The sequence below is a fragment of the Pseudopipra pipra genome, chromosome 8 (assembly GCF_036250125.1).
Source record: "Pseudopipra pipra isolate bDixPip1 chromosome 8, bDixPip1.hap1, whole genome shotgun sequence".
In the NCBI taxonomy this organism is placed as follows: domain Eukaryota; kingdom Metazoa; phylum Chordata; class Aves; order Passeriformes; family Pipridae; genus Pseudopipra; species Pseudopipra pipra.
The window spans coordinates 1,380,896-1,399,947 of NC_087556.1; the positions used below are offsets into that span (position 1 = coordinate 1,380,896).

General features: G+C 46.7%; 1 protein-coding gene across 4 annotated transcripts in view; it reads left to right on the forward strand.

The window, feature by feature from the left end:
- The window catches only part of PRKG1 (protein kinase cGMP-dependent 1), a 387,732-nt gene that overhangs the window by 221,984 nt on the left and 146,696 nt on the right, over window positions 1-19,052 (forward strand). For all 4 annotated transcript variants that reach the window (XM_064662173.1, XM_064662171.1, XM_064662174.1 and 1 more), the window contains one exon: window positions 14,733-14,838. In XM_064662173.1, the coding sequence (XP_064518243.1) occupies window positions 14,733-14,838 (106 nt within the window). The remainder of the gene's footprint in view (window positions 1-14,732; window positions 14,839-19,052) is intronic.

The window sequence follows — 19,052 nt, forward strand, 5'->3', positions numbered from 1 at the left end:
AGGGACCTTAAAGCCCATCTCATCCCACCCCCTGCCATGAGCAGGGACACCTTCCACCAGCCCAGGCTGCTCCAACCTGGCCTTGGACACTTCCAGGGATGGGGCAGCCACAGCTTTTGTTCTGGAAATTCCACCTCAGCCTCTCCCCACCCTCACAGGGAAGAATTCCTTCCCACTATCCCTCTATCCCTGCCCTCTGGCAGTGGGAAGCCATTCCCTGTGTCCTGTCCCTCCAGATCCTTGTAAACCATCTCTCTCCATGTTTCCTGTTGGCTCCTTCAGGTCACTCCAAAGCCATCAGAGAAAAACCCTTCACATAAATCAATTTTGCACTCTTCAAACAGACATTACAGGAAAAATGTGGGTTTTTTAGACCACTGTTGCAGAATTTATTCAGCTCTGAGGAAGGCAGGGCAGGGTAAGTTTGTTTTTCACGAATAGAGAAGTGGGGATTGCTTTGGAATATCCATCAGTGCTTTCTGGGGATGTGCAGACCAGCAGATTTCTTCCAGGTTGGACAGGGCTTGGAGCACCCTGGGCTAGTGGGAGGTGTCCCTGCCCATGGCAGGGGGTGGCACTGGATGAGCTTTGAGGTCCCTTCCAACCCAAACCAGTCTGGGAATCTGGGATTTGCTGAGCCGTGCCCGTGTTTTGCCTCGAGTAAGAACAACCTCAACAGGTTCCCAGGCAGGGAATACCCAAGATATTTGTGTGCTAATAATGAAGAATAAACAAGCTATTCGAAGGCTGAGTGTGTAATCAACGTTATGACTTAATTATGCCACAGAGGCTTGCAGAGCTCATCTGCATTCCCGGGAATTGATGGAGGAGGATGCAGCTTGTCGAGGAGAGGGGAGGAGAGGAAGGGCTGAGGTGAGGATTACAGAGGCACACACTTCCCAGCTACAACAGTGTGGGATGTTTGGAGAATAATCATAGAATCTTAGACTGCTTTGGGTTGGAAAGGACCTTAAAGTCATCCCATCCCACCCCCTGCCATGGGCAGGGACACCTTCCACACCTTCCCAGGTTGCTCCAGCCTGACCTGTTCCTTAGTTGAGGAAGGGAGAAGGGAACAGTAATTCTTCCCTGTGCATTAAATGCTTAAAATGTGGGATTGGCTCCCACCCTTGGACATTCAGGAACCAAAGCACCACTTAAACAAACCAATGGGACTTTGGCTTCTTCCCTAATGACCCCTGGAAACAAAGTCCAGCCTGAAGCCATTACACGGATTTTAACATTTCCTTCCAGGCTTTCCAAAGAGCCCAGCGAGGTTTGGGGAGTGGATTTAAGTGCTGTAAGCAAAGTGTAGCAGTGTGGAGATGGCTCCTGCTCCTGCTCAGTGTGATTGAGTGGGGGGAGGTCCTGTTGGGAGCACAAACCACAGCTGATGAGGAGCTGTCAGAGGGCAGGAGAAGGCGGCGGCACATTAGAAGGGAGCCAAAGAAGCCCCACAGCTCTGTCTTCTCCTTCCAGCCCACTGCTCCTAGCTGGGATATATGGAAAAAAGGGTTATGAAATGCTTTCCAAAGAAAGAGAGTGACAAAAAATGCAAATAAAACCCAGGCTGGAATTACCTGCCAGCCTTGTCACCTCTGTCTTGTTCCTAAGTGCTCTGTGGGTGTCGTCCAGTTCAACACATCACCATCACCTGGCTCCTCAGGGAAGCATGAATTAATAAGTGAGGGATAAAATAGAGTCTTAAAGGTGGTGAAACAGTTCTACTCTGGTGGTTTAGGCTTTGTTTGCATCCTAAAGGAGTGTTATTTGTTGTCAGTGTTCGTGAAGGACCTTCCAGGGATCTCAGGTACCAGCCCCTCCAGTGAGGGATTTCTGTGGGACAGCCTGGCTGGGGGTGTTTTGTGTCCTGGCACTAAGCACTGCAGGACTTCCAGATTTCAGGCTTGATTACACCTGACAGAGTTTGATGCCAGTCCAAAACCAGACTCAGTTCCTGGCCAGAATGAGACATTTCAGACCTTGCAGTGACTGAGTGATTTTTGGTTGTTTCCCACATTAGGTCATCAAATGCTCCACTGGTGAAAAGCAGGGACATGACCCAAGAGTCCACATCCATCCTTTTAACAAGCTTTGCATGTTTGGCTTTGCTGTGTGCTGGAAAGATCCAGTGAAGAGCCACAGCAGAGTGTTCTGGGCATTAAAGGCACCTCCAGGCAGTGCCTTACCCACCTGTTTGCTGTAAATCCTTTCTGCTCCCCCTCTGGCCCCTTTTCCGTGTCTCCTGCTTGTAGGAGGTCAGGGAGCTCCCAGACCCTGATCCAGCTTTTCTGCCCTGACTTCATCTCCTTTCCATCCTTCCTTTAAAACTCGGCACCACGGACCCTGCAGGTTCTGCAGAACCCTCTGGTGGGTCTGGAAAAGGCTTCACTTCCAACCTCCTTCCTGGTGCTCCCCAGGAATCTCCAGTGGGTCCCTCCCCGTGGGTTTGGGTTCCTCCTGCCGCAGTCTGGGCTCACCTCTGGTTTTCCCTCATCCAGGTGCAATCACCACTTTTAAAAGCTGTGTTTTTATCTCCTCCCACCTTCCTGCACTTTGCTGTTCAACCCTTGCAGCGTTTTGTTGCTCCATTTAGAGCCCTTCTGGGGATGGCTGGGATGTATTTCCTGCTAAACTCTCAGGGATGCGACGAGACAGTTTTTATGCCACCACTAACTTTTATTTTCCCTTTGCCCGCTCTTTTTCATGTCCTTTGAACGAGTTTGCCCATTTCTGTGTTATTTTTTTCTACCTCTTGAGGCTGTAGTGGCAGGTTTGAATTTGCATTTTCATGGGGACACTAAATTGGGTGGCTTTGCAGCAGAAACCTTTGAAAGCAAACCTGCTGGTGCACAAGGATGAGGCATCGATATCATCCAGCCAGTTTTGGTCAAAAAAGGACCCAACTGAGTTCATCCAGTAATTCCAACCTGGCCCTTTCCCACGTGTCTTTCCTGTGCCACAGAGGTTTTTCCAAGGAATTTCGAAATCTCCCTGTTGTAGGAATCTTTCCAATGAAATCTTATATTTTTGGGCACCGTGGTGGCTGTTTCAGGGAAATCCTGACCTGCTGGCTGGTGTTCCATGGGGAGACATGGCTGGAGAAGGAGCCCAGCTGCAGTTTGTGTCCTCAAGGGTCACTTTATAGCTCTTGGTCAGTGTGATTGCAGAAATGTGTTGAGCTCTGAGGCTTGGGGAGAAGATTTGGCTTTTTTCTTGGCACAGGAGTAACTGAGGCTGCCTTGGCTCTATGGTGCCATTGTCTGCTTTGCTTCCTGCCAAATAACATCTTCCACCATTTTTATGGAAGAGAAAGTGGGGGAAAAACATTCAAGATCAGACTGAAGAGCAACACTGGAATTCCTGCTGGAATTCGTGCTGATGATCCATGTTTAATCAGCCTGGAAGCTCATCTCTGAAGAACACAAAACACACATTTGGCAAAGATTCCAAGCCATAAAGATGAACATTAGGGATTAAATTCTCCCTGGCCAAAATCCCCGAGGCCCAGGACGGACCTGCCTATCCGTGGCAACAAAGGCATGGGAAGGAATAACTCTGGAAAAAACACTTGGCATGGGGGTTGTTCTGTGTCTGGTCTCTGTCTGATCTCATTCTGCATTTCAGGGCTTGCAGAGAACACTTTATTTCTCATTAAAGGCCTAATTCTGGGTCATTTCCATATCAGGATCTGGCCCACAGCTTTAAGGTCCCTTCCAACCCAAACCATTCTGAGATTCCATGATCACATCTGCCTTGCTGTCTCTTAACTCTGCCTGTCTCAGGTTTACCTGAAGTTGTCCTCAGGTTTATCCAAGTTGCCCTCACTTATCCTAAGGTTTATCCAAGTCTGGTTATCCCTGTGCTGGCCATCTTCTCCTTTGCCCTTTACCAACTGCAAACAACCAAAGCCAGCTTTAATCCCTATTTTAAACCTCTCTGCTTGTTGGCTCCACTCTTGCACATCTTTTTTGCCCTAACAGCTGAGCTCACTGCTGGCTCTCAAGACTAAAAAAAAAGAAAAGAAATCCTGACCAGCAGCACTGGCAGGGAGTTCCCTCCCAAATCCCAAGTGTTCTGTGAATTATGGAAACTTGCTGCTGGCTGGGGGCTGGAGACATTTTAAAATAATTCATAAGTGTTATTACAGTAAGGAAAAAAGCTTGTTAATTCTCTATTTCCAACATGATTTGTGAGCACTGAAGGGCTCTGTTGCAGCCCAGCCAGCAGCTGCCACACTTACCGTAAGCTGGAAGCATTTTTCATCCAAGTCAGAACGATCTGGAGATGCTTCTGCAGGTCAGGAAGGGATTTTGATTTGCTGTGTGCATTAATCAACAGCCAGAGTAGCTGTGTGGCCTTTAACAACTCCTCTAAACACCTGGGAATCTCTTGTGTTCCCAAGTGTCCCTTGCAGCAGGTACTGAGAGCCCCCGAGTCTGTCTCAGGGAATCCAGGGTGGGATTTCCTTTCTGGATGATGGATTTAATGGCTTGGAGAAAATGGCTTCTCGTGGATCCCATTAAACACAAGGAAAATGAACCTTTGGAAGCACCTCTGGGGGTGCTTCCAAGATTTGGAGGCTCAGGACAGGGGTGGGGAGGGAATGGTGGTGGGAGGAGAAGCTGGTGGTGATCCCAGAGTTGTGTGGATGTCACAAACCCTTCCCCTGGAGGACCCGGCAGCTGTCCAGGCTGGTTTTAAGGATTTAATCTTTGGCTTTTTTTTTTTCTGTGATCAGCAAACTGAGGAGAGGGAGAAGGTTTTTCCTGGACAGGAGCTTCCTGCTGGTTGCTCCCAGTTATCCTCACACAGCTGGATTTGGAGCCAGCTGTCTCTTTTGCCCTGAGCCAACAAACCACCAGTGCATGGGGCTAATTTTTGATCTCCTTGGACTTCTTTTACCCCCAGGGATACAGCTTTGCCAGTGGGTTGTGCTCCCAGCACAGCTTTGCTTGGAGGTGCTGCCTCCCAGTCCCTGCAGTGTTGGAGGCAGCCAAGGAGGCACAGGGTGATCCCATGGGAATAACCAAATGTCAGCCAGCACCAGAGGAAGGGGGATCCAATCCCTGTTATCTGCACACTCACCAGGAAGTCTGGATACAGAGAGGGAATAATGTGACCAGCAGAGCCAGGTTGGAAGGAGCTTTGGCTCCTCACAGTGTGGATGAGCAGGGCTGGATTAATTCTTCCCAAATCCAGTTTTTCTGAGGGAAGCTGAGCCTGCAGTCCCTGCTTTGGCTGGAATTCTGAGTTTATCAAGGAGGCAGCGATGGGAGTGAATAAAAGGGAATACAGACTCTGGAATGGGATTGCTGGTTGAAGTCAACCTGCTGTCAGAACAGGCACAGGGAGGAGGAGATGGGGAGAGGGAATGTTCTGGAACGAACCATTCCTGTGCCTTTGCCAGGAGAAGGGAAGCTGCACTTACCCTTCCTGTTCCCGTGGGCACTGCACCGGGGTTTGCTGTGGAATTCCCCGAGCTGGGAAAAGCCCCCCAGGATTTCTGTGGGGTGTGAGCCCTGGGGAAAGCTGTAGCATCCCAGGAGCTTCTCCCTGCTGGGTATGGGGTTTTTACCACTGGAGCCCTGCCACCAGCATGAAGGGGGAGCATCCCAGTGCCCTGCCTGGCTCCAGGAACCCCCAGCAGCACATCCCTGATATAGGGATGATGACCAGGAAGAGAACAGATGATCAGAGCCTGGAGGGACCCGACAGGAAAGATGGAGAGGGACTTGGGACAAGGGATGGAGAGACAGGACAAGTGGGAATGGCTTCAAACTGGAAGAGAGCAGGTTCAGATTGGATATAGGGGAGAAACTCTTGGCTGTGAGGGTGGGGAGGCCCTGGCACAGGTTGCCCAGAGAAGCTGTGGCTGCCCCTGGATCCCTGGAAGTGTCCAAGGCCAGGATGGAGCAACCTGGGAGGTGTTCCAGATGAAAGATGCCTTCCAACCCAAACCATCCAGGGATTCAGTGATGACCTTGTTGCCCCTGATATCTCCACCTCCTGTGGGATGGGGTTTTGTTTGGGTTTGGAATTTGTTTGACAGGTGAAGCCCCCCCAAAACGCAGCTTTTCCAGAGGGCAGAGACACATCCCCCTGGATTGTGGGGCTGGATGTGGCAGGCAGAGCATCCATCCAGCCCCTGCTCTGCCCCCTCCTCTGGGCCATTTCAGACAGCAAATCCATCAGGACAGACCTTCTGTACCCAGATAACAGCCCAGGGCTCCCACAGGGTGGGACAAGTTTCCATCCAGCTCTTGCTGGAAATAGGTAATGAGAGGGAAAAAGCTGGGCATGGGTTATTTAACCGTTGTGTGGGAAATGCTGCTCTTGGGAAATAAGGGAATAGCTTAAAAATGGGGAATTACTGCAAAGTTCAGTGAGGAAACTGCCTCTTTTTAATCACAGAGAGAGGTTTTTTTGTGTTGTTGGGGGTTTTTAGCTGGTTAATATTCCTAGTGCTCCACCAAGGCAGAGCTTAACTGTTCTGGATTTCTCACAATATTGCTGTTCGAGCTCACAGCTGAAGGTTTGGCTTTATTTGCAGATGGCAGCAATGGGGGGATTTTGTATTATATTAAATTTTAGGATTATGTGCAGCATTTTGCTGAAAATGTGCAGCTGAATGTGGTGCAAGGGAACAACATCTTCACTTCTGCTGCTGGGCTTGGTCAAGTTTGTGCTGACTGAAGTTTGTTGGAGAATGGTTTGGGCTGGAAGGGACCCTAAAGACCATCCAGTCCCACCCCTTCCATGGGCAGGGACACCTTCCACCATCCCAGAGTGCTCCAACCTGGCCTTGGACACTTCCAGGGATCCAGGGGCAGCCACAGCTTCTCTGGGCAACCTGTGCCAGGGCCTCCCCACCCTCACAGGGAAGGATTCCTTTTGCAATATCCCACCTAAATCTGGTTTATAGGTCAGAAACCTGAGTGAATTTTGATTTAAATGGAGAAGAAGCATTTTTTCTTCCTCTGCTACCAACCTCCCAGAGCGTGAATTAAGGTCTGACACAGAAAAATAACCTTTAAGGCTTGTAGAGAAAAGAGAGAAGGTCAAGGGCAAAGGTGGCACTAGGACTTTGAATACTGGCTTTGGCAGGAGAGTGTTTTCCCTGCAGCCTCTGTCCCTTTTCCTCAAGGCCTTTTCCATGGGGAAACAAATATCCCAGCTGGAAAAGGGGAGCCCCTTCCTGGAGCCTCTGGGGCAAAGGTCGTGCCCTGGCTTTGCTTTTCTCTCAGGGGTGTGCAAATATTGGGATTATTTCCCTTTTATTGTGTCCTGTCACTGCTGCAGAGGGGATTGTGGGGTTCAGCTCTCACCAGTCTTTCAGTTCCACAATGATTGATTTCACTGCTGTGCTTTATATATTTTATATACATATATATAAACCCTTCAGCAGTTCACTGCTAATTCCACTCCTAACACCCTGTAAAAAAGGGATTCTCCCTGTTGCTTCACACACACCCAGCTGCAGTTTGGCTTTCCCCTTGTATTCCCATTTTTTGTGCCATCATTTCAGGGTGCACTTCAGCCTTTCCCTACCCAAAGCCCCAGGGAGCAGCTCGGAGCTTCAGCAGCAAAATGAATTCAAGCCACGCACTTGAACTTGAGGAAAAGAAGTAAAACCACGTGACAAAAGCTCCTGGAAAAGCTACCAGGCAGCTCCAAAAAACAGTGGTGTCATCTTCCATTTGGAAGCTTCTCCTGCTGCTTCTCCTGTTCTGCTTTTCCTTCTGCTTCTCTTTCTGCTGCTGCTTCTGCTTCTTATTCTGCTTCTTATTCTCCTTTCCCTTCTACTTCTGCTCCTTCTGCTTCTTCTGCTTCTTCTGTTCCTGGTTCTTCTGCTTTGCTTTTTCTGCTTCTCCTGCTCTTTCTTCTTCTGCTTTTCCTGCTCCTCCTTCTCCTTCTGCCTCTTCTGCTGCCTTTTCTGCTTTTTCTGCTGCTTCTATTCTGCTTTTTCTTCTGCTGCTGTTCTTCTGCTTTTTCTTCTGCTTCTTCACTTTCTGCTCTTTTTCCTGTTCCTTGTTCTGCTTCTGCTGCTTTTTCTGCTGCTTCTTATTCTCCTTTTCCTGCTGCTTCTGCTGCTTCTGCTTTTTCTGCTCCTTCTTCTACTTCTGCCTTTCCTTCTGCTCCTTCTGTTGCTGCTTCTGGTTCTTTTGATTCTTCTGCTTTGCTCCTGCCTTTTCTTCTTCTCCTGCTGCTTTTTCTTCTGCTTCTGTTTTTTCTGCTCCCGCTTCTGCCTCTTCTCCTTCTGCTGCTTCTCCTGAGTTTTTTCTGCTTCTTCTACTGCTTCTTTTTTTGTGTGTGTCTTCTCCTTCTTCTCTTCTGCTGCTTTTTCTGCTTCTGCTGCTGCTGCTTCTGATTCTTCTGCTCCTTCTCCTTCTGCTTCTGCTCCATCTTCTCCTCTATTCTAAGAGCCACTTTAATTAGCCTTTCCAGTCAATAAAAAGGATGTGGCTGGAAAGGTGTCCCTGAGTTGTCCCCACCAAAGGTCTATCTGGCACTTTCCTCCTGGCTGTTACCACGAATTAAAGTGTCCCGTGGTGCAGGATTACAAATGAGAGTGTCTGGCTGGGAAAACGCATTTCCACATGGCCCCCCTGCTGCTCTCTCTGCTCCAGTGAGCTGGAAGTTGGCCATGGGAAGTACTTTTGTGGCTTAAATAGTCAGGCAGCACCTGGAGCTGAAAAGAAAAAGCTGTAAAACAACGGTTTGTTTACTTTGGGAACAGCTCTTAAAACAACTGTTGTCCTTCCAAACCCCTTCTTGAGAACTGGGAGCTGGAACTTCATTCCTTGGACCTGTGAGATGTTGTGCCTTAGGAAAAAAAGGCAGCTGATGAAGCTGAACTGCTTATTTTGGGTCTTTTAGTATCAAGTTGTGTTGCAGGGCTCAGTGAGAGACAGAGGAAAGGATCTCATCACTTTGTGGAGTTCAAACCACCTTTCCCCCCCTTTTCCATGACTTCTGGTAGCCCTGTGTCCCCAAAGCAGTATTTTCATTCACATGAACTGTAAAATCCTCTTTTCTTTTCCAATCATCCCTGAAATACTCAGCCCCAGTGCAATTTCCCAGCAAATGGCTCTTTAGGATCCCAACCTCTGGCTTTAATCAGCATTTAACCCTTTACCTCCTAAAAGTAACCAAACCAGCTCCAAAGTTGTGCAGATCATCCTAATAATGACCCCCAAGCTCTGGAGCCAGGCTGGGAGAGCTGGGGGGGTTCCCCTGGAGAAGAGAAGGCTCCAGGGAGAGCTGAGAGCCCCTTGCAGGGCCTAAAGGGGCTCCAGGAGAGCTGGAGAGGGACTGGGGACAAGGGATGGAGGGACAGGACACAGGGAATGGCTTCCCACTGCCAGAGGGCAGGGGCAGATGGGAATTCCTCCCTGGGAGGGTGGGGAGGCCCTGGCACAGGTTGCCCAGAGAAGCTGTGGCTGCCCCTGGATCCCTGGAAGTGTCCAAGGCCAGGTTGGAGCAACCTGGACTAGCAGGAGGTGTCCCTGCCCGTGGGATGAGCTTCAAGGTCTCTTCCAACCCACAGCATTCCATGATCCTGTGATTCCATAAGAAACCAAATGACTTGCAGGTGTTTCCACCTGGGATTTCCAGCCACTTTTAGGACCTCTGCTATTTTTGCCCCGATCCCACAAAGTCCCCCATGATTCTTCTGGCCTTTCCTTCTTCTCCAGCATCAGAGCAATTCCCCCCTTCCCAAACCCCAGAGCCCTGGGCCTGCCCCACCTGTATTCCAGGAGCTGGAATTCCAGGCTGGGGACTCTCTCTGAGCTGCCTCACCCCTTTATTAAGTGTCAAAATCCCTCCTTTAATTGGGGATATTAATTTTCCTCAGGGCTTGGGGCTCCTTTGGGCAACGAGCCAGAACTGATGTGTCTCTTTTAAAGGGAATATTTTACTTTCCTCACTCCTCTTTCTTGGTGAAGCTTCTGTGCTCTTGCCTTGGGAGCTGATGTGACCCAGGCTGAGAGATCTGGGTTGTTTTCTCCTTTTCCTTCCCCAAATAGTTGGAGACATTTTACCTCAACCCCTCTCTTGTGTTCAGTGCATTAAATCAGTTGTTTGAGCAACTAAATTTGAGGCTTCTGACCTGCCTTAAACCCTTGTTGGCTTTCCATTAATCTCACATCACTCTCCATCTGGCTCAAAACAGGGCTTGGAAAGAGTTTTTGGGGCTTTCAACTTCTTCTCTCTTAACTATAAGGAGCTATTCCAGCTTTCAACGTTCAGGACTGGAATAATTTTGATTTCTGAGGTAGTTTGTGAGCTCGTGCTCGTACGAGGATTAATTAAAAACCCAGAGAAAGCTCTGTGTTGCAGGGAGGGAGGAAGAGCAGAACTCCATTTATACAGCCAGGCTGAGTAAGAGGTGACATGGTGAAGGTTATGTAAAATACCAGTGAGCTTGAAAAGAGCAGATCAGGACATTAATTAGTGGGGGTTGTAGTACAGGTGTTTTGAAATTCCGAGGAAAATACCTGACCTGACTGAACACTTCCCTAATGCTTAATTAATCCTTGTCACCCCTTCTCATTAAGGCTGAGGAGTTACAAGCCTTCAGAAGAGGATGGAGACATTTTTGGGAGCCAGCAAAGACCGGGAGTTATTTTAGATCAAACCAAATGATAATGCATTAGATCAAACAGTGTATTAGGTCAACCCAAATGACAATATACACCCTTAGGGAAACATTTCAGTGAATAAAAACGCCCAGGGTGGGGTTATTCCTGAAAAACCCATCAGGAGACATGGAGTTTTCTTTGAAAGCTTGAGTGAAGGTGGATTTTGGGGCAGATTTTGGTTCCTGTGGCAAGAAAAGTCCTGGGATGCTCCGTGATGTCTGCTTATTTATTCAGATTATTGTCCTTAGCATGGGCTGGTGGATGTGGGCAGATCTTTTTAATGCTGTTAAATTTTACATCTCTCATGCAAAGTTGGGATTATCATGGAATTTGGGTTGGGAAGGATCTTCAAGATCAGCTTGTGCCACCCCCTGCCATGGGCAGGGACACCTCCCACCAGCCCAGGTTGCTCCAACCTGGCCTTGGACACTTCCAGGGATCCAGGGGCAGCCACAGCTTCTCTGGGCAACCTGTGCCAGGGCCTCCCCACCCTCCCAGGGAACAATTCCTCCCCAATATCCCATCTCACCCTGCCCTCTGGCAGTGGGAATTTTATCTGTCTCTGCATCTGTCCTTGGTCAAAGTGAAGTTGCTCCTTCTTTGCCCCCTGGGAGGTGACAAAACTCCCCCTGGGGAACGATGGGAAAGGACCTGCTGGAAACTGGGGAGCATCAGGATGGAGAGTCACTGTCCCAGTGCTGCTCTGATTAAAAACTAGAGACAGAAACACCCGAGAATAAAGCAATTTGTTCTTGCTCCAGCCATTCCACCCCCAGGGCATCGTTCCATGCCTCATCCCAGAACTGCTGGAGCCTCCTCCATGATTCATGGTGTGTTTGGGGGCTGAAACAATTCCATGTGCTCCTTCTGCTTGGTTAAATGTGCTTTTCATCCTCATTTTGGTGGATAAACAGGACGAAACACAAGCAACTGGCAATGGCTCTGCTTCCCCCCGTGGCAGTGGGCACAATAATCCTGCAAAATCACACCCCAGGTGGGAGGATGTTTAAATTGGAGTGGAAATTTGATGTCTTGTCTGCCCAAAAGGCCCTGAGGACATGAAGATGCTGCTGGTTCTTTGCCTGAAGGTGGATGAACAAAGAGTTATTTGAATAAAATGGCCTAAAAGCAAAAGGGAGGTGACGAATTCCAGCTTGAGGGGGGCAAGGGAATAATAAGTTTCAGGTTGGATAATGCTTGAGCTGAGGATGATTCACCCAGTGATCCTTGAAAAAGCTTGGAAAGGCTTCACTGAGCACTGAGTAAAAACTTGGGAAGATGTGAAAAGTTTGTAGGGCCATATGAACCCTGCATTTAATCTGGAAATAATCTGGGCACTGCTCTCTGGCTGCCCTGATTTCAAGGATTTAATGTTAAGGACTTCACCACCTCTCTCCCTCTCTCTCTCTCCATATATATATATATATATATTTATATAAATACACACATATAACATAAACAATACTTACATGGCTCTTCTGTAAATATTTTCATTTCAGCCTTTACAGTCCCCCCCTTCTTTCAGTGCCTTTGCATGTGCTGTAGGAGCAGCTCAGACCTGACCCCAGAGCTGATGACCTTCAGCCACTGGGTCCAAAAGAAGAAAAGAAGCAAAACAGCCAAAACTTTGTCCTTCAGCAGGATGGGACATGATGGCAGGGTTGAAAATTTGGAGGATTAAACCCTGGACAGGTTCAGTAATGAACAATCCCTCTTTATTTAGAGGGGATGGATTTTCACAGGCTGCCCCAGAGAAATGAACAGGAAGAAAACTTCTCTTTGGAAGAACTTGGGTTTGTGAAAGCATTTTGAAATTCATTTCTTTGCTCTAATCATGGATTTTGATGTGGAGAGGGGTGCCAGGAATTTACTGGAATGGTTGATTGAAATAATTTCCGTCAGCTTGGCAGCAGAAATTAAGTCTTAACCACGACAGACACTTCAGATCTAAACTTTCATGGTAATATCTCCACCCCCAGCCAGTTTTGAGCTGTGAAACCCTGACTCCTTTGCTTGGGCTCTCCCTGCCCTTCCCTGTTTTTCCAGCAGCATTTTGCTTTGTTTTCAGCCCTCGAACCACATCCCTTTCACTTGGAGGTTCAGAGTCAGGTAAATCTGTTTCTTGAACGTGGAATTCAAGTGTCCTGCAGACTTGCAGAGCATCACCCAGTACCCTCAGCTGGAGAGCTCCTAAAATTGGATACAGAGAGAGAGCTCCCAGGCCTGGGCATCCCTGCCCAATAAAAACAAACCCCAGCTATGGCATTTTAGCCTGAAAAAATGTAAAAGAGGCACTAAACTTGAATTGTGGCGTGCCCCCAGTGGAGCTGCTTAGATTGCAGGGTGACATTTGCTGTTGTTGAGGGAGGAAGCTCCCCTCACAGAGAGGCTTGGACACATCTCTCCCCGGGATTTTATGTCTCCTGTTCCTTTGTGGTTGTAGCTCCTGCAGTCAGGGAATGGGATATTCTCAGCAAATCAAGCTTCACAGAAAATCTGAGGTTGGACCAGAAAATCTCTGTGTCACCTCTGTCTGCATCTGCTCTAACTCGGTTCTCCACGGTGGAGATGACTTTGTGTTACACATCCCACAGACACATTCTTCATCTCAGGGCACTCTGAAATACAGAACTTTGAAGTCTTTAATAGCATCAAATCTTAGGAAATTCCTTCTGTTCCTCCAGGAACCCTCTAACACGTCGACAGAGGGTTTTAAGCACAACAGGAGACGATGCTCACCCTTGATTAAAAGGATCCTCCTGACATTTAAACCTCTGCCCTGATTAGCCATTATTAAAGCAGCTGTTTGTCATTAAGGCAGGGCAAATGTGAGTGTAAAGGATGAGGAGTGATTGGAATGAATAGTTGTCTGCACTTCACTTTTCCTGAGCTGCCTGGGCCTTGTGATGGGGCTGGTGTGTGCAGTCAGGGGGGTACATATGGATTTATTGAAAGGTATAATATGGAATGAAGGAGCGTGGAATTACGTGCATGATGTCTGTAAAATTATAAATGATGTTCCATGCATTATATGTAAAATAATTCTCCGTGTCTATATGTGTGTTTTTTCACAGACTCATAGAACAGTTTGAGTGGGAAGGGACTTTAAAGCTCATCTTGATCCAACCCCTTGATCCACACCTTCCACTAGCCCAGGTTGCTCCAAGCCCTGTCTGCTGAGCTCATCTAAACATCAACCCCCCTTATTTTATGGAATACAGTTAACTCCCCATAAAAATACAGGTCCTGTTCATATTAGTTGTCCTTTCCACTCAGAAGAGAGCGAAAAACGAAATTTTGACATAAATCTCCAAATCCCAAAGGTCATTATTTCCCTATCAGTTCGATTTTAAAACCAGAAATGCTTCTCAAAAAGAAGTTTCTGCCTCGAAAACAAGAAGAGGCTTTCAAGGACGTGATGCTGTCCCTTAGTTCTGCTGTGCAATTCTAGAAGGAATAGTTGAATTTGCACTTTGAAGGTTTTCCACCCTGCAAATGCAGTTAGGGAAAAAAACCTCATTATGTGGGAGGGCTGGGAACTTAAGGACCAGCAAATCAAAGCAAATACTCGGATTTTATCAGTGAGAATATTTGTAAATATTTTGCTGGAAGTCTGTTTGCTCGTTGCTCTTTCCTGTAATGAAATGGGGAGAAGGGGATGGAACTGATTGCAATTACTCTCTGAAAAAAAAAAAAAAAAGAAAAATTGAATTAATGCAAGTGTAGAGGTCCTGAGAGTAGTTCTGTTTAATTAAACTGTTCCTCTAAGGAGAAAGTGTTATAAACTGTATATATTCAGGCATCTGTAGTTAATGCAAATATCTCAGATGAAAATCTGGACCATTTCCGTGGAAGTCTTGGAATTTAGCGGGGACAAACTGAAGTTGGGAGAAGAAATGTCTCAAAACCTCCCAGACTGGGAGGTGTTTAATTATTAAGGTATAACAGGGCTCGGTTCTGGAAATGTCCCTGTTCTGGAAGTTTCCTTGAAGCCAAGGAAGAATTTCTGATCTCCTTTGGGAGTAGGATGAATCCTTAAATTGATTTTGCTAATCACCTTTTCCCCTTGTTTGTTTTGTCTTCCAGCTCTCGTAAATGTGAAACTTTGGGCTATTGACCGGCAATGTTTTCAAACAATAATGATGAGGACTGGCCTCATCAAGCATACTGAGTATATGGAATTTTTAAAAAGGTATGACACTCCTTTATTTATCCCCAAATTCAGTGCAACTCCCCTCCTCATCTTTTGCCTTTTTGTTTTTTTCCTGAGTGCAGTGTTTGATTTGTTTCCTACTCATGTCTTCAATATTATTATTATTATTATTATTATTATTATTATTATTATTATTATTATTATTATTATTATTATTTTAATTTGCTTAAAGCAGGGAGAGCCTTGCTGTGGTTTAGTTTCATTCCTCTTGTGAGTTATTCGTTGGCAAAGAGTCCCACGGCCAAGGTGTGAGAGAAAAGCTCTAACATGAGTCTTTCCAAGCATTCCCTGTGTAAGAAAACACCCATTTTTATAACCCACCCCCCTTTTTCCCTGGGAAAAATCTGGTTTTTAAACTGTGGTGGGATTTGAAACCCATTTCAAGTGTGTTCTCCGAGAAGTCAAATGTGAGTTTCTAGGGGGAAAAAAAAAAGCTTGAGGTTGTTGGAAAATGCAGGTTGGATGAGTAAAAAGGAAAACAGGAAGCCAAGTCCTTCACTCCTTAACACTCTCAAACATTCCTTTGGTTTATGCTGCTGGAACAAACCCTCCAAAGCCATCTCTAATATCCCAGGAATCCCCTTCCCTGGGGGTTTGTCAGCAGCCACTGGCTTTACAAGAAGAAAAGCCAAATAGCCAAACTTTGGTCCTTCAGCAGGCTGGGAGATGATGGTAGGATTGAAAATTAAGGGGATTAAGCCTTGGAGAGGATCAGTAATGAACAGTCCTTATTATTTAGAGAGCTGGGGGTGTTCATCTGGAGAAGGCTGGAATTACACCCAGGGATGATTTATAGGGATGGCAGGTGAGGATGGGATCAAAATCCCTCCCCTCTGGGCTCCCTCTCAGCTCTCCCAGGAGCAGCTCAGTTTGGAGGCAGCTCATTTTCCACATTTTGGTGATTATTGCTGCTTTTCCAGGAGCAGCTCCTGTTTTCCAGGGAGAGGTTTTCAGGGAAAAGTGCCGTGGGAAGACTTGGAAGATCTTCCAGTTTGCAAATCTTTGACCCAAGTATGATGCACCCTCTTAAAAAGGGGGTTTGGGATGGAAAAATAATCCCCTCCAGCCACATCAAAGCAGGAGGAACAGACACCCCCAAAGTGTCCAGACTAATTTTGACCCTTCCATGTCACGTGCTTGGTCTGCTTTTGTTTCTGATCTGCTTTTCAAACATAAGACTTCTAAAATCAGAAAAAAACATGCACCGTACATTCACTTGGACATCCAGTAAAACATACTCAAGAAATAGCTTGTATTTATTCACCTTTAAATTAGTTTTTCTCTTGGAGGAAATCGGGACATAGGGAAAAATAAAATAATAATATAAATTATACAAAGAGTATCAATAATATAAATAATAATTATTATGTTATGTAAACACGTATTTTAGGTACTATATCTATTAAGTAGTAGTTGTTTATATAAAATAATAAAAATATCTCTGCCCTGGCGGGGCCTGGGAGCTCCACGGGGATGTTCTGCAGCTCAGGGGTGACATCAAAGGAACTGTCAGAGCCTTTTCCAGGTGTCTCAGCTGATGGTTAGCAACAAGCAGGCTCAGAGGAGAAAACAAAACCTGTTGCTGCACCAAAAGGGCTTAAAAAACCCGTCCCCTCAGGCATTGCCAAGCCTTGGCCTTCCCGGTGGGCTGGGGGAGGAAAACCAAGCTGAGCGTGGGCTCCGCTCTGGGCTGAGCACAAACCCTTTAAACACACATTAAGCCTTTAAGCTTTTAGCTTTAATAGAGATTTTCCAGAAGATTGCCGAGATTAATTTGGATTCAGGTTCAGCAGAGCCTGCCCAGCTCTCACTTCAGAGCAAACAGCGAGGAGGGAACCCAGGGATGTTCCCTCACGGGTGTCTGAGCTGCCTGTGTGGGGAGTCCCCTCTGGGTGCTCCTCAGGGAGGTTTTGTGAAAGCAAACAGGTATTTCTATTTTAAATCTCACAGCTGGAGTTTAGGAGAAGGGTTTCTCCCAGTTGGGGCAGGGGAAGGTCCTGACAAAATGGTTCTTCCCACTGGGTTCTCCACGTGGGCTCCGGGAACTTGTCTCAAGCTCAACCTAATTCCCATTTGGTGCATTAAATGCTCATTTATAAAGGTGTTTTCCTTCTAAATGTTTTTCAGGAAAAATGGGATAAATCCTGAAAACAAGAAGCATGTCAATATTTGCCTTTATTTGGTTATTTTGGGGGGTTGGAGGTTTTTTTCTTTCCTATATTAAGACATGAATGACAATGCTCTTTTGAAGGAATAAATGCCACACAAACGAAGGTTTAAATGGTGCCTGTCCACAGAAAAGTCAGGGGGGCTGGGCAGCATCATTTCCTGCTGATATTGGTCTAAAAATTACCCTTTTTAATCATGTCATGAGTCACAACAACATAATGATCGTTGTCTCCCGTAACGTACGTGGACAAGGCACAACAGAAAATGAGCTTCTGGGGGTGACACAGGGAGATTCAGTTATTTATTCTCATTTATCCTGCTGAGAACAAGAGCAGCAGGAACATCCGCACGACACAGTGTCACCCTTTATGTCCAGTATTTTCCTTTGAGTGCCATAAGAAAACCATAACCCCATAAAAAGTGGGTTTCCTGCTTCAGAAATCCAGGTGGACATTCCTAAGGGGTCCTGGGCCGGGAAGGCTGGCTCCTGGTTTGCTCCAAGGTGTGGTGGTTCCTACAAAAACTTGGGATAACTCTTCTGAGTTACCTCAAACAACTCTCCTGGAGTCAGGAGCAAGGGAATATCCTCTTTTTCCTGGTTTGTGTGAGGAACCAGTGTGATCAAAAACCAGCCTAATCCCCCAGCAGCACCTCCTTCAAGCAGGAGCTGGAAAACCAGGCTGGTTTTTGTTTGGTTTTTTTTTTTTTTGATCCCTGTGTCTGTGCTGCAAGACAAATCACAGCAATGATTCCCTTTGAAACACAAATTTTTGGGAGCCCATTATGTGGCTAAAGCAGTGTCAGCCCGAGGTGGTTCATAGTGCAGCCAACAGTGAAAAGGGAAATTAAATATTGTGCTGCAGGTTGAGCAACTCCTTGTGCTACAGGGCTGGTTTGGCTGCATTTATCTTTAGCTCTTTCCCAATTAGTGCTTTTTGTCTGTAATTCAATATGTTTGTCCTCACACAAGCGAGGGAGAGCATCACTGTCACTGCTAAAATCAACTGTACATCTCACTGCACTGTTCATGGTTACAGCATTGGAATGATTCCCTTCTCAAGCCAGCCCTAAAAATAACTCCATTTAAGCAAAATCAGAATCTTTCAGTCAAGGAAACAGCAGTTAATCAAATAAATTTGTCCAAGAAATAAAAGGCTTGTGCTCTGGCAACAATTCCCTGCTAAATCATGGAAGTTTAAAGACCAGGATGCCTTGAAAGAGTGAAAAAAAGCTTCCTAAAGTTCAATTAAAAGAGGCTACAGGTTCCAGTCCATGGTGTAAGTGATTCATCCAAGACCCTGGAGCTGATCAGGAGAACAGATGGTGGATACTTGGAGTCACCTTGGAGGCAGGATCGAGCTTTGGAAGTGGATATTGGAAGGAAGTTCCCACACAGACACAATCTTACCTTCAAGGATCTTGTCAGTCTGATCTTTACCTTCATGTCAAAGCCTTGGATCTGGATGAAGAAGGAAAAGGAGGGGAGAATTTGAAAAAAGAGAGTTAAATGTTGGTGGTGACTTAGGGAAGTTACACTGAGAGAGTTTCAGGGGAGTAAATCTGCAGTGTGGGGTTTGGCTCCACGAATCCAACTTTTGTGGGACACTGGGATGTGGGCAAAGTGAACAGGGGGGATAACACAAAAAGAGGGAAAGGGCCATTATTTCTGTAAGGCAAATAATTCCATCTGTTCTTAATGCCAAGTGAAATGCAGGGACACAGGTACTGGTTCACACCAGGAGCCTGTCCAGACCAAGCTCCTTTTGCTCCTTTCCATCCCAAGAGGTTTCCTGGACCATCCCCGCTGGAATGGAGGTGCAGTCCAAGGCTTTGAAGGCCAAGAGCATCGTCTTGAAAGATGTTCCCAAAAAGGGCTGGTCATCACCCACCTTTTGGGGTGTCCAGATTTTCCAAGGCAGTCATAGGATCCAGGAACCACGGACTGGTTTGGCTTGGAAGGGACCTTAAGGGTGGAGAGAAGGCAAAGGCCGTTGGATTTCTGGGGGGAGGATTCAGGGGTGGCT